The sequence below is a fragment of the Acanthaster planci genome, linkage group LG20 (genome assembly GCF_054643075.1).
Source record: "Acanthaster planci isolate LZ-2023a linkage group LG20, COTS_SCS, whole genome shotgun sequence".
NCBI classification, from domain to species: Eukaryota; Metazoa; Echinodermata; class Asteroidea; order Valvatida; family Acanthasteridae; genus Acanthaster; species Acanthaster planci.
The window spans coordinates 2,365,424-2,379,464 of NC_141796.1; the positions used below are offsets into that span (position 1 = coordinate 2,365,424).

General features: G+C 41.7%; 2 protein-coding genes across 2 annotated transcripts in view; both read right to left on the minus strand.

The window, feature by feature from the left end:
- The window catches only part of LOC110975544 (gamma-aminobutyric acid type B receptor subunit 2-like), a 31,354-nt gene extending 30,569 nt beyond the window's left edge, over positions 1-785 (minus strand). Inside the window, exon 1 of the mRNA XM_087130802.1 lies at positions 497-785. Coding sequence (XP_086986928.1) covers positions 497-745 — 249 coding nt within the window. The 5' untranslated portion in view covers positions 746-785. The remainder of the gene's footprint in view (positions 1-496) is intronic.
- A 194-nt stretch (positions 786-979) lies between these two features.
- Positions 980-14,041, minus strand: part of LOC110975545 (gamma-aminobutyric acid type B receptor subunit 2-like) — a 28,288-nt gene continuing 15,226 nt past the window's right edge. The window contains exons 11-16 of the mRNA XM_022228118.2: positions 12,768-12,900; positions 12,564-12,671; positions 11,833-11,958; positions 10,971-11,116; positions 10,446-10,638; positions 980-4,409 (exon numbers count right to left, since the gene is read on the minus strand). Of these exons, the coding sequence (XP_022083810.2) occupies positions 4,239-4,409; positions 10,446-10,638; positions 10,971-11,116; positions 11,833-11,958; positions 12,564-12,671; positions 12,768-12,900 (877 nt within the window). The 3' untranslated portion in view covers positions 980-4,238. The remainder of the gene's footprint in view (positions 4,410-10,445; positions 10,639-10,970; positions 11,117-11,832; positions 11,959-12,563; positions 12,672-12,767; positions 12,901-14,041) is intronic.

Genomic DNA, 14,041 nt, shown 5'->3' on the forward strand with positions numbered 1-14,041 from the left:
GGTTTTCTAGCCTTGTTTTTTTTTTTTTTCACAAACTGTCCTTACCCAGCCCCGCGTGCATGTGGGCACATGAATCCCGTTATTTTTTCAAATGACGGGATCGTACAATACGTTCTGAGCGGAGCATGTACCGAGAAAACCAACCTCCTAAGAGCGGAATATTTTATGACCGGTAGGTCGTTGGTTTGCATCATGGTCTCTGCTACACTGCTGATCCAAACAGACCGATATTTATTTTTTTATTTATTTGGTTTCCATAACCAACAGCGAAGAAATCGCCATTTACAGGTTAGGTATTAAAAATAAATGTAAATGCAAAAGACAATCACTAAATCTAATTGCGATAAAAAATAAAAATGTTCAATACTTACAGGTTTCATAAAAAAAGTTAAGCTCTCTTTCATTCCCGTATTACATTCACAACGTGGCGATTGCCGTACTACGGGGATGGGTAACACGGAGAGTTATTGGGTTTTGAACTGATATCTTTAAATACCTCTGTATCGGAAACGTTCAAGATGAGAGTGTAGTTTGTCAACACATCGTCTCTGTTGTTGATGTCCTCAATTGCCTGCCGTGCACCCACCAAGGCGCTGTGGCCGAAAAATCGGCTCCAGCCGTCCTTTTCCGACAACGGGAGCAGCCCACCAATGTGCAGGGGTGTGCGTTGAGCGGGCACGGTACAACCACTGTACGCGAGTACCGCAAAAACCACTGAAGTCTGTAATGAAACACACGCCAGCATTGTGTTCGTTCACTCAACTTTGACAGCGCGAACACATAAGACTATTTGAATTAATGAAGTCTAAACCGCTTTAAAAGGAGGGCTCATCCATTACACTTGGTGCTGTCAGCCCGTGTGGTTTTACGATGTACTGAGCATGCGTGTCAAGGCCCACGTCCCCGGGAATTAATTTGAGAAAATGCAAAGGAACATGGCTACGTACAAACCTCATTTCTCCACCCGCAAAATGGATACTTTTAATTTGATTGATGATATATTTATTTGATGACAGATACTCAAGGTGCAAATAAATATAATGTACGTGGACATAACGCATGCAGAGTGATGCATTCTCAAACATTACACCAGAATAATTAGGTACTGATGACATATTTAAATAAAACTGAACTAAATTTATATTTTGTGCCAATGAAACCGCCGTTTAGTGATTCACCAATATCCACAAAGAGGAACTACAAGCTTTTTAACATTTAACAAACCCAGAGATCCTCGTGGATCACTTCGTGTGACACTGCCTTTGTCAGAGCAGCATGAAATCTGAAGCTGGATCTAAATGAAGGGATATTTAATGCGTGCGAAAGCAGATTTCCTTTAATGCTGCTGATTCTGCTCATTGGACTATAACAACCTTTATACATGCCTACATATTTAAATATGAACATTTGAAGTGAAATATGAAACCCATGGCATATCATGTTTCTTAAATACATTAAAATACTAGTACGAATCCGACTTTTTATAAACACAACTCTCTTGAGTTATACAAGGTAAATGCGGGTTCTTCAGTCTACTGGGAGCGTAACTACTGATGTCTTTTGAACATTCATGGACCCAGGTGACCTGCACCCCCATGAGAAATGAAGAAAACAAGTGCTTTCGGTGTATTTCCTTTTCTTTCAAAGCGTACAAACTCCTAAACATTTAGTTTTACCAAACACAGACAATAAAACTACTTTTTTTTTTAACTACACAGCAACTGAACTCTGGTGTTAAAAGTAGCACCGACGGTGTACAATTTTATTATTTGCTTGTGTTCATACTGGGAAGGCTTTTGATGTTACACACCACCAGGCAAAGAATTTTTTTTTAAAAGTTATACGAGTTATGATGTTCCTTTTAACACCAGAGGGGGAATACACGTATTCCAAATTGATGTCTATTTTGGGCAAGGTTTTTGGTGTTTAATAACACCATTTTTTGTGTTTGACTTAACAACAAAAACACGGGTAAAGTAGGTCCCAAGTGGCGTCTATTTTGTTTATTTTGTGTTTATAAGTGAATAATTCCCCTTCTGTGTTAAACTTGAACACCACATTGGTGTAAAATTCTTTTATTTCTTTGCCTGGTGTTGTTTAACACCAAGAGGATTGCCCTAAATCAACATCAGTAAATGAAATGAGCCTACGCGATCGGTTTTATTTTAAATACAGGAATTTTTGCGGTGTGGACTAATGTTTGACCGTTGGTTTGCAGCCCGTGTGATTGTTGATTGTACCGAGGTAAAGACTTGATGCAAGACGGTTCATCGCGTGAAGTTTTCGGCCTATTCATGCATGTTTTGACTTTTTATCATCCCTGCTAGGCTGAGAAGGTGCCAAAGGGGCATTCAGGCTCCCCACTGTTTTGTGTTCTGATGACTGGGATGGCCGGAACCTAGCCTTCGATGTTGGAAGCAAAATTTTCCTTCAAGTTTTGCCTGTTTTTTTTTTCTTTAACAATAAAAAATAATGAAATGATGAAACTTGTTCGTGTAATTCGGGCGATTCACAATAGTGCACCTCCAGAGTTTGCAGCGCGTTGGCCAATCACAACGCGCGAAATCTGTCGACCCTTTCCAAACGCGCATGGTGTCGACAGATTCGCGCTCTGAGACTGGCCAGCGCGTTGCAAACTCTTGGGGCAAACTAGTGTGAAAGGGCCGTATTTGAAAGAGCACCAATGATTTAAAGGAATGTCTATAGAAGGATGCAGTTCTGGAACGGTTTCGATGACTCTTTAGATCATGACCATGTTTAACTGTCCGAGTTGGAAAAAATTAACGACTCAACTTTTAGAGACATAGGCCTATAGATAACATGCTTGCCTGTGCTTGTTCATAGGCCTCGTCTTGGGTAAGAGATAGTTTTGCTAAACCTAATTCAGAGCAAAAGAAAATGCTTTGAAAAGTTTAACAGGAATTAAACCCATCATATACATGTTGTCAAGTTACCAAAAACTTTAATCAAAGTTCGTTTTAACCAGTGGAATATCGATCGGCATCAATTCGTGAAAACTAAGACGCATGGGGTGCGCGCTACAAGTGCTTCACCGCAGTGCCAGTTCGTGAAAACAAAAATAACTCGGTCCTCTAAACTGTTCACAACTGAGATCACCTCGTGCATGACCGAGTATCAGTTCGTGGTGTCGGTGACGATAATTATATATTAGCATCCTACTTGTAATTGTGATTCCTACAAGTTTGTACAAATAAGTGCTGTAGTAATGACACTATCGAATAAATACCTCATCTTCATCTCCACGGACCACTTAATACAACCTCAACATTTATCAAAGAATGGTATCTCCAGACTTAAACGCATGATCAGCTTTAATAAGCAAGGCTGTGATGTACATTTAATCGTATTTCCGCCATGATGACACTAAAAGGTATTCCAACGCCTCGTACGCGCAATATCGACAAGGCAATATCAATTGTTCTATCAGATTGAAAACAAGTGTGTGTCTAGCAGGTGACGTTGAGTACGCCATAATGTTCACACACAACAGCACTATGCACCAATGTCTACAGAAATAGACCTTTGATTGAGTTGAGAGTTGTGAGGCCTCAGCTGGACCAGAAGAGGGTTTAATTTTCCTAGGCAATGGAGGCTCCTTTGGACAGAACTTCACTTCGCTGGTTCACAAACAACTATGAAATGGTATGACGGATGGGTCGCTACCTGCGAAATGAACACTCTCACGACCAACATGGCTCTTGTCAACCGTTGAGGGGGTGTTTCTGATCAAGGCGGATAAGCTGGGATATGTTAGAGGTAACAACTTCAATAAATGTATGTACCACGTGATACCTCTTGAAAGACCAACATTCATCTGATGGGATTGAAAGTTGTTTGGTATATAAAAAGGGAGGGTTTCCGGCAAGACTTGTTGCTAAGTAATGGAGACGTCAACATCATGTTGCATCACCTAAATGTGTACTGTTAAGAAACCAATATCAGAAGAATTATAGACACCTAGGGCCTATATGTGATCAGCTTAAAAGACGTTACATCAAATGTCATCACGATGACGTCGTTAATAATCGCATAAATCTATACGGAAAGCGCTCTTTTCCATTGACAATGGAAAAACCATATCTTTTCCCTTACTCTTCAATAAAAACAGACAACAAATCACTTCTGTGTTTGTTGAATTAGTGAACACTCTTCTGGATTTGTTTGCATTTTAAGACGTTTGGACCGGCCAACAACCGACGATGTCAACCAGACGGTGCTTAAGATAAACCGGTTATGCCACTCGTATGGTCGGCGTGGTGAGCACTGATTGTGGGTATGTCCGCGCTTGGCGCTCCCTTGCGGGCCATCGTGGCCACCACAGCCGTTCCTATTCTCAATCCAGTGAAGGTTTCGTCGCCAATGTCGTTCTTGCGGTACAAAGCAATCACCTGGAGTAATGAAGCAATAGAAAGTCATGCAATAAACCTCAGCAATAAGCCATTTGCGAGTTAAATTTGAATAAAATCTGGTGCACTGAGTTATCTGACTGCACATAAACATAACAATTTGAATTCCCAGACTAAAGACACTGTTGCTATACCTCGTGATTCGGGGCAAGCTTTCGCATAGCGACTACCATCTCTGGAATGGAATGGTTCCTTTGTGCCCTTCTTAACCACTGAGAACAGCGTATTGTTGCAAGGCGTCTCTCATGTAACTCAGCAAAAGCTTGCCCCGAATCAAGAGATATAGCAACAGTGGTTTTAGTAAGGAGAATTAAAGTTGTTACACTTGAATTTAAAGAACTCAGTGCACCAGATTTGGGTCAAAGTTAACTCGCAAAAGGCTTATTGGATTTTGTGCATAGCCTAGAGAGAGGCTGCTCAAACGCTTTGATGCCGGGCAGTCGGTGATCTAATATCTTCATTGCGTGGCACAATCGTCCGTGGAAGACGTCAAAACCATCGCTGTTTATATAAAGAGAGTGCAACAGGAGTGTCTCACTTGTCGGAACCCAAATGGTGTATTATGCCGTCAGTACACATGGACAATACGGGCGATTCACAATAGCGCGCCACCAAGAGTTTGCAACACGTTGGCCGATCATAACGCGCGAAATTTGTCGACCCTTTCAAAACGCGCATTGGGTCGACAAATTTCGCGCACTGTGATTGGCCAACGCGTTGCAAACTCTTCGTGGCGCACTTTTGTGAAACGGCCGTATTAGCACACAATAGCTTCATGCTTTACTGCACACGTAATGAACAACCTTTGGGGTTCCAAAGTGTGTGAAGTTGGTGCCACTCTTTCAATATAAATACAGCAATGGGCTGATGCCTGTACATAGTAAAGTGCTGCAGCCAAAGGGGTAAAAGGGCGAATTTAACACGAAGAGGTACCTCAAGTCAAGTCATTTTGAAAAATAAGATGTTCTACCAAAAATATTTATTCAAATATTTTACTGAGTGGAATGTAAAATAGATGTATGTATATTCATGTACTGTATACCGGCTAATTACATGTAATTATTCATAAGAATGGCCCATATGAATCAAATGATTTCTCTAGGGTGAAAGCATGCTCATTTTACGGAATATTGTCATTGGGGGATAATATTACCCAAGCCGAAACAGTTAATGCAAAGACACTGTTTCGAGCTAATTAATTATTCATATCCAGCTAATTAATTGTTCATAAGTGCTACTAAAATGCATCAAGACTAGTGATTTCCCTAGGGTGAGAGCAAACTTATATTCAGGGATCCAGCAAGGTTATATAATCTGAGGCAGACAATAAAATGGTTCCTAACTAGTTGCAGTAATTGTTCAGAACTAGCAAATTAATGATTGATAATCACTGCCAACGTGTGTCAAATAGTTTTTCTGGTAAAAAAAAACAGGCTATTGGCCAAATTTCAATCGAAGATCATTTTATCAGGTTATGAAATCCACAACTCACAACAGACTGGCTCTTGGTCTGTCACTTAACATTAGACCAAAGAATTGACTACACATATACAGACTGTACATAAAATGGGGCATGTAAGTACTGGTCCGGTACTTCGGGACAGTACAGGCTTGAAGAATCATAAATTTAAGAACTGATACACCCGACTGATCATCTTCTTCTTGTCTTACTCAACTTGCTGCAATGGAGAATGCTCTATTCCGAGCCTGTATCGTCATCTTTACCTCTGTCACTGTCGTTACTTTCCGTCTCTATGTGATGATTGGTGCATTCGCAGCATTGACACAATTCTGAAGTGCTTTCTTGCAGAAGCAGCGTTTAGAAATGCACTGTCCTTTCTTACAGCTGCAGTATACATAGCCCAAGACGGATGCAGGGGAAACGGACATTCTAGACCAATTGATGAGCAGATGGTCATCCTTTAGAATCCAACCGTGGAGGTCTGGTGATGGTGGACAGATGTTTTGCTTAAAACACGACTTGTGAATTTGTGCCTGCTATTTGTATGCATGACGTAAAGCTGCTAAATGTCCTTGTTTGGTGGCAAACAGGTTTCCATTTTCACACAGTGGGAGGTACTGTAGCGATATTTACATCGTTGCAGTCTTTCCACCCATTCAGCTCACATTAAAATGACTCCAATGTGCTGAGTAGACTCTCTGCTACAGCTCATGCTGATCCAAGCTCGTGAAAGGCAACAGACTGATTGTACTTATTTGCTTCAAGTACCAGTTTCTGAGTACGAGACACCTTTCCTTTTTCTTTGAATGTACTCACGGTACCACAGCCAGTGAAGGCATGGAAACAGAACTGGTGCACGTTGTAACCTGAGTTTGCTCATATCTACCACTCTTGGATGCGTTGCAATAGTGAGATGCAATATGATGCGTGCCATCAGTAGTAGAGAAGTTACCTAGATGCCAAGGATGAATACATCTGTATCCGGCAATCGGATAATAATGTCTATCGGCTGTCCATCAAGTGACTGATATGCCTGCTGAGCATGAAGATACATCCTTGTAGCAGCCTCATCGTGGTCAGAATGAAGTTCTGGGGTATCTTTGGTAATAGTTGTTTTTTCATAAGTCAAATAAAACTTGTAGCACAAATTCCCACAGCAAGCAAACATTTGAACATCCCTTAGTACTTCTGGCCGTGTTTGTTTCCATTCCGGAACGATGAAATGAATCTCTTCGAACAATACTCACCTACGGCTCTCCTATTACGCTCACTGCTTTTGATGAAGAGATCTCTATACCGGTCAACTACAAAATATATGCGTTCTTCATGATTTTTTGAGCAAGAGAAACCAACTGAACAATCATAAAATCCGCAAACTTCGCTAAATGTGTCTGCAAACTGACCTCCCTGTTGAATCATAGTCATCCCATTTACAATGAAAACGGCGGGCCTGTTGCACAGGCTGTCAGCCAATTCACCAGCTACACACTTTTCGAGTTCCTTCGCCAGTGACGCCTTGTCAGTCTTTGTCATCGATCCATACTACTTTGCAAATGCTGTTGGTAAGGCTGAAAGTGGGTAGGGCAAAACATCCTTCAGGTCCAGTCGTTGCTCCTGGGCAACCATCATCATACGAAGAAAAAGATGTATACTCTCTTTATTCGACGCATTTGCAAGAGAATTAATGGACTTGACTTTCTGTCCAATATCTGAAAAAGCTTTTGTTATTGGCAGAGAGAGTGTTTGAAACACCCCCTTTTCAGCTGTTATAGCACGGTCATGAACATACTGCCTGAAGCCTGCCTGGGATCTTTGCACTCAGACTCAGAGTCAGACTCACACTCAGAAGAGCTTGAGTTAGTATCATTAGACAGCATAAATGTGCTAACTCCAGGCCTGCTTTTTCAGACATAGATGGCATTAGAACCGGTTCACATGCACAAGACTGGATTGAAGTGAACTGCGACTTTGGGTACCCCCTCGCCAGTCTAGCCTTCAATGGAAGTTTTGATATCCACTGATGTCGATGTGATCAATGTCAGAAGAGTAGTTATTGAAGAATTAAGTCAACGAATTCATTTTCATAACTTCACCACCATCGATTATCATTTTCTGAATAACCTCTGCACAGAATGTGTCAAACGATTCAGTACGTATTCTTGGAGATTTCTCCTTTACAGCCAGACACTTCATCACATACAAGTACACCATATAACAAGATGCATGGTATCGTGCCTCCGAGCCCAGGCACACAGGATCCATGTCTCCAATCTGTGTTAGGATATGCTTATCATTTTTAGCTCGGCAGCTTTAAGCAGCTTTTCAGCATTGGTCTCACAGGTAACCAATCTTTCAGCCTTGTGCTTCCGATTAAAATCAGTGATCATCATGGTACCCTGGCAAAATATGGAAGTACATGGCATGATCTCTCGGTTGCCTTGCTTCTCCGGCTACATCAAAATGCTAACTGCAAGGTGTGTTTTTTTCAGAAATAGTCCATCTAGTTCATTGCTGCTTGGCCGGTCTTCGGCAGGCACAAGAGGTCGGCGAAGCATTCCCTTTTCTCTCCCAGCTAACCCTTGAGTTGTGATAAATCAGTCACCAAAATAGCCATAAATATAGGGTTCTAAAATGTTGAGGTGGAAGGGTGCTACACCTCAACTGTGTTCACAGTGTGATCTTTATTTAGGTCAGTCCCAACTATAGTTGGCTCGGAAATAATGCCGCTTGACACTCTGCTGGCGAAAATATTGGCCAATTATGCAACAAGATTGAAAGATCGACTGGTTGCACCAAACGTTGAACATAAACCAACAAAACCATAGTCTGAATAACTAGGACCCTAAAATTGCCTTTTGTAACATTTGGACACAGTCAGGTGATATAGTGGGGGTCCTGAAGACTTTTCCTCGATAATGCAATGATAAGCACAATGTCGGTACCCGGTGCGCTGAGTGCCGCCATGTTGATTGCATCATAACATGTCATGAAAGAAGCGCTCCCATAGGCTGGAAATATTTCGATGAAAATTTCCCCGTTCTCATCAACAAACAGTTTTTTTTTCAGTAGAACATTTATTCAATCACAAATACTTAAAAAATAATACTTTTATTATATATATATATATATATATATATATATATATCCTTCACCCCTTTGGCTGCAGCACTGTAAAATGATAGCCCCTTGGGGAGACGGCCCCGGCCGATAACCACTCCCTTCAGTCGCCATCGTTAAACATTCACACTGCTTAGTGAAGGAGGTTATCTTGGAGCCATGCGGATGGTTGGATTTCTTGCGCCAGCCACTCACTTAAAACATGGAGGACGCACATGGAAAGAGTTACTACTCTGACACTTCCAAAAAAAAATGCTCGATGATCGTCGCCGACCATTTAGACGATCAGAAAACATTCTTGCATTTTGCTTGCATTTTAGCTTGACAAGTGGGGTCGGTAATATCCTAACAATGCTTGTGATACCTCGCTTGCAATTAACTACAACTCATTACTGTGACCTGAAAATAAAGAGAAATAAAGAGAGAAAAATCCCAAACGTTGGACCTATTTTTGCCATCATAAATACACGAGCAGCTCTGCACACATTTAATTTGATATTGTTGTGAGATCATACCCAGCAACAACGAAAACATGAATATTGAATTTTAGTACTTCAGTTCATTTTTAACGATGCAGATTGCCAGCCAGAAGTTGCGACGATAATCGTAAGATACAAAGGGGTCTATAGGTTTTGAAATAGATGGTGTGTAGCAAGTGCCAGCTGCCGTTCTAGCTATATGGACATATCGGGCATGCCAGAAAGCGGTAATACAGGTTATGCACGGCATCAGCCTTCCTGGTCAGATCTTTTGTTATGGGGGATTAGGACGACACATCTACTTAAGTCTATCCCCATGGAACAAAAATACTGACTAGGAAGATGGGTACCGTGCATAAAACCTATTGGAGAGATGTTATTTCCCGAGTAGTTCAAACGCCCTGTGTCCTTCCTCCACGACCTGGAATAAGTTGAGATGAAATTAAAGCACTTCAAACATGCCAGCTTAATTAGTCTACGTAAGGGCCCCCGAGCAGTCTCTACAAACAGATCACGCTTCATTCGCAACAACCATCAGCCTTTGTGGTGATCGAGCTCACCTCGTCGCTCTGTTCAAAGGCAAAGTCATGCCAGGTTTCTTGTTGAGTTGTTAAGCCTTAGAATGTTCGGATTAAATCCCCCTGTGAAGTTTCTTCTCTGATTGTTGCTAGATTTTTGAATATCGACAAATTGCTTTGGTATCAGCATTGATGACGACCAGCCCGGATCCAGTCACTGTGCCTAGGTAGATCTTTCAGCTCATTGGCGTATGGGAAAATGTAAGACTTAAACAGCTCTACCACTGAGCAAAATAAGACAGACAAGAATTATGGTCTTTAAATTGTACAATGAGGGCGCTCTTCTCCCAGCCGAGCTTTTTCATCTTTGACAAGAACCGGGAGATAAACATAAAAAGGGATCAAAATCAACTGTGGCTGTTCTTCCTAACGAGTCCCTTACCTTAGGAAAGAACAACATGCAGAGTGAAACCGTTATGCAGAGGAGCATAAACCCTGAGACGAGGGCAAAGGTCATGGCTGGTGACGAGGTATTCAAGAAAGACAGCGCAACGGCCACCACACAGCAGATGACGGTGTTATAGATGGACAAGCCCACGTAATGGCTATCATTCAAGCCAGACACTTTGACATTTCTATAAAACGGATAAAATAGGTCCTGGTTTCAGAAATCAGTAGATGACTTCAATGAACTTCAATTTTTCTGTGGTTAACTTATTTTACTTCTCTGTGCATGTCACTCAAGGGACGCATACACTGAGCTGAATACAATCTTTGGGTGTTTCCTGCTCACACTGGACTTAAAACCTACAGTACTAGCTACTCGAACACAATTCATCGGTAATCATTTACATCGTGATTCATGGATCACCCGCTAAAGTATTTTCCCTGACTCCTAAAAACAATCACTATTGGTGTGACACTCCAGAGGGCGCCCAATACACTAAACAGCCAAAACTGCCCTCACCTTGTGGACCAGGCTAAAAACGCGCCAAAGACGAGGACGAACGCCTTGTAGACGATAACCACCAGAGTCCAAAGGGTGTTGTTAGCGGACGCGCAGATGACATAGAGCTCTACGCGCTTCGTGTGGTGTTCCAGATCCTCTTTGGTCTACGGCAAACCACGTGAGTAGAAGAGAGGAGACATTAACACGGGAATAAAAATAGGGTTAGGTAGTTTTACAGAAGTACTTTTAAGACCGTCTGAGCTCTGAAAGCTTATTAAGACCCACCCCAAGGTGGTCTAAGCATACATGTACTCGATTGATTAAGACTGATCAGTCAAACGTTTTCCAACAATAACTCGTACGTTTCAGCAAAGATCCTCTACTTTTTCGTTAGAAAATTTTGTGTGCATTTTCCTATCCGTGTTCATAGGTCACTGTCAAATGACTTGTTTTTGCCGGATCGTTAACCAGGCTGAAATGGCCGTTACTGCCCCTATTGGTGGAACACTTTTCGCTCTATAGACAAAAATACATCTCGAAATTTTGACGTCACACAACACCAAATTGGGGAAAGGAGACAATATCTTGTGTCACCTTGGCAGGCTTAGGCCAAAAAATTACACTTATTACTTCTTAATTAATTGGTCGAAATTACAGTCACATGAAATTATGTTTAATCAATCATTCTTTTTTGCCAAGCTTCACTGAGCTTCAAAACACACCTTCCTTTAGGAAAACACTTTAGCCTAACCGATTAAGATCTTCCACGTGACGGCATCTCAGCCAATAGGCTTGGGCAAACCATCTTAAGTGAATACATGAATAGATAATAAAACGCCCCTTTCTTGGAATATGTCGTTTAGCCGATTTTCAAAGTTACCTGAACTATGGGGAGTCTGTCTTCCTTAATGCGTATTGGATCGATGATCTGCCAGGGGACGAGTATGGCAAAATCCACCAACAACAGCATGGCGATGATACCGAAGAGATAGTGGTCCTTAATGACCTGACGAACCAAGAACTGAATTATCAGCCAGGTGAAGGGTTGAAATAAAGTCTCTGACATTCCCCATGTACTTCAATTTCAGCAAGCTACTTTCCCCTTATTTTGAGGTTTCATTGGTTTACCTTGGGTGCAGTCTAAAAACAGACCTTTCTCAGGCCTCTATGTCATAATCTGCCAATGAAGAGGGCGAACTGTTTGAATCTCCCATAATTACACGTGGCTTTTTCTCACATGTTCATAACGGGGATGAGAAGAATTTCGAGCTGTGGAGTGAAAACCTCTTTGTTTGTTTTTATAAGTCTATGGTTTCAAAAAAAGGTATTTAAGTCGGAGGGAAGAATGTAATTTTCCAAACAAGGAAAAAGGAGGTATATCCCTTACCACCAGGGCTGGCCGCCGATGAGCAAAGCTCACAAACCCAAAAAACTGAAATCAGAGACTTTGCCGTCGGTTGGACAGCGGAGCCGTGTTTTCATACATTTATATTGGTATGGATTGTCGGTTCGAGGATCCGACGCTTTTCAAATAAAAAAGGTTTGGTTTTTCTAGTTCTAAATCTGGAGGGCTAGCAGATACGAGCTCCACCACAAAAATCGAATAGGTACCTTTCTCTTGGTCTTGTTGGCGATGACGATACTATACACCCTCCACATCTTGGTGAACATTCCTCCAAACGCCAGAGTGAAGGCCATTGGGATTATCCACGAGCGCACCTAAAAGGAAAAGGTTACATTACTGCTCCAGTTTTGATCTGGCCGTTGAGTAATTGCACCTAGCTGTTACACTTTAATTTCAAGAAGCCCCCCTACCCTGCAAATGCAGAGGAAACTTTCAGCGTCCACCGTAGATTTATCGATGCCAAGCAGAACAACACCAAGGTATGCTAACAGGATGCCAATTACGATGATGTTGTTCACCTTTGGGCTTGACATCTTGATCTGTCTGTGGAGATCGCAGGAGAGAAATCCTTTGTCAGGAACACGATTGGATCTAGAGACACTGTTATTGGGTGAAGGATAATGGTGGCGTGTAGAAAGGTTTGGTCCACTGAGACATACTGCTATAGCTTGCTACATCAATGAGTAGGATAGTCAAGGTGGTTTCATATCGCGCAGATTTGGAAAAACAACCTGTCCTTCTGCTAAGCTTGGCAAACAAAGCGAAATACGGCTGTGCGCATGTCCCTTGGCCCACTCTTGCAGCTGGGTCAAACAAAATACATAATTCATGAGTGATGACCCGGCGAAGAACGGCTTCAAAACGCAGGGATGTTTTTCATGAATATTCACATTTGTAGTAGTTACTTTCGCAGAAGTTCATTCATAAGAGTTCTCATGCTGTAATGGATCCTCGAAACAGAGGATATCGGTGTGACGGGCGCAAAACTGGAACTCCGATACAACAACTGGCGTTTGGTCAGTAACTTTCGAGGGATGGATTTCAGGACGGATATCACAGTTAAAGAAAGTTTTCACAAACTCAAGAACCACGTCATGTAAAAGCGCAGGCTATGATTTCTCCAAATCATGTATTTTCATAATGACAAATCTCACAAAAGAGGAAAAAACACGCATTTAAATAATTAAGTTTTGTAACCCTGAGCGGGGTTTCCCGCTAAACGTGCAGCGCGGTCTAGTATGGTGCTAGCCGACTCAGTTGTTCATTGGCCAACATGGGCACTTCACAGTAGTGCACCTCCAAGAGTTTGCAACGCAATGTGACCAATCAAAATGCTCGAAATCTGTCAATCCCTTCCAAATACGCATTGGGTAGACAGATTTCGCGCACTGTGATTGGTCAACGCGTTGCAAACTCTTGGAGGCACACTATTGCGAAACGCCCTTATTTGGGCATACGCGATTCTAGACCGTAGCTGTCAAAGGGTAAACGTAATGACCTAAAATATTCCCTCTAAGTAATTGATTACTCCGAAAAGAGAATTATTTCAAACAGATTAGTATCAATCAAAAAGTGCATGATTATAACACATAATACGAAGAAAAATCAACATTTCAGAAATAATTTGCATGTGCTCGTTTCATTCTAGTTTTTACGTCAATATTTTTTTATTGCGTCCTGTTCT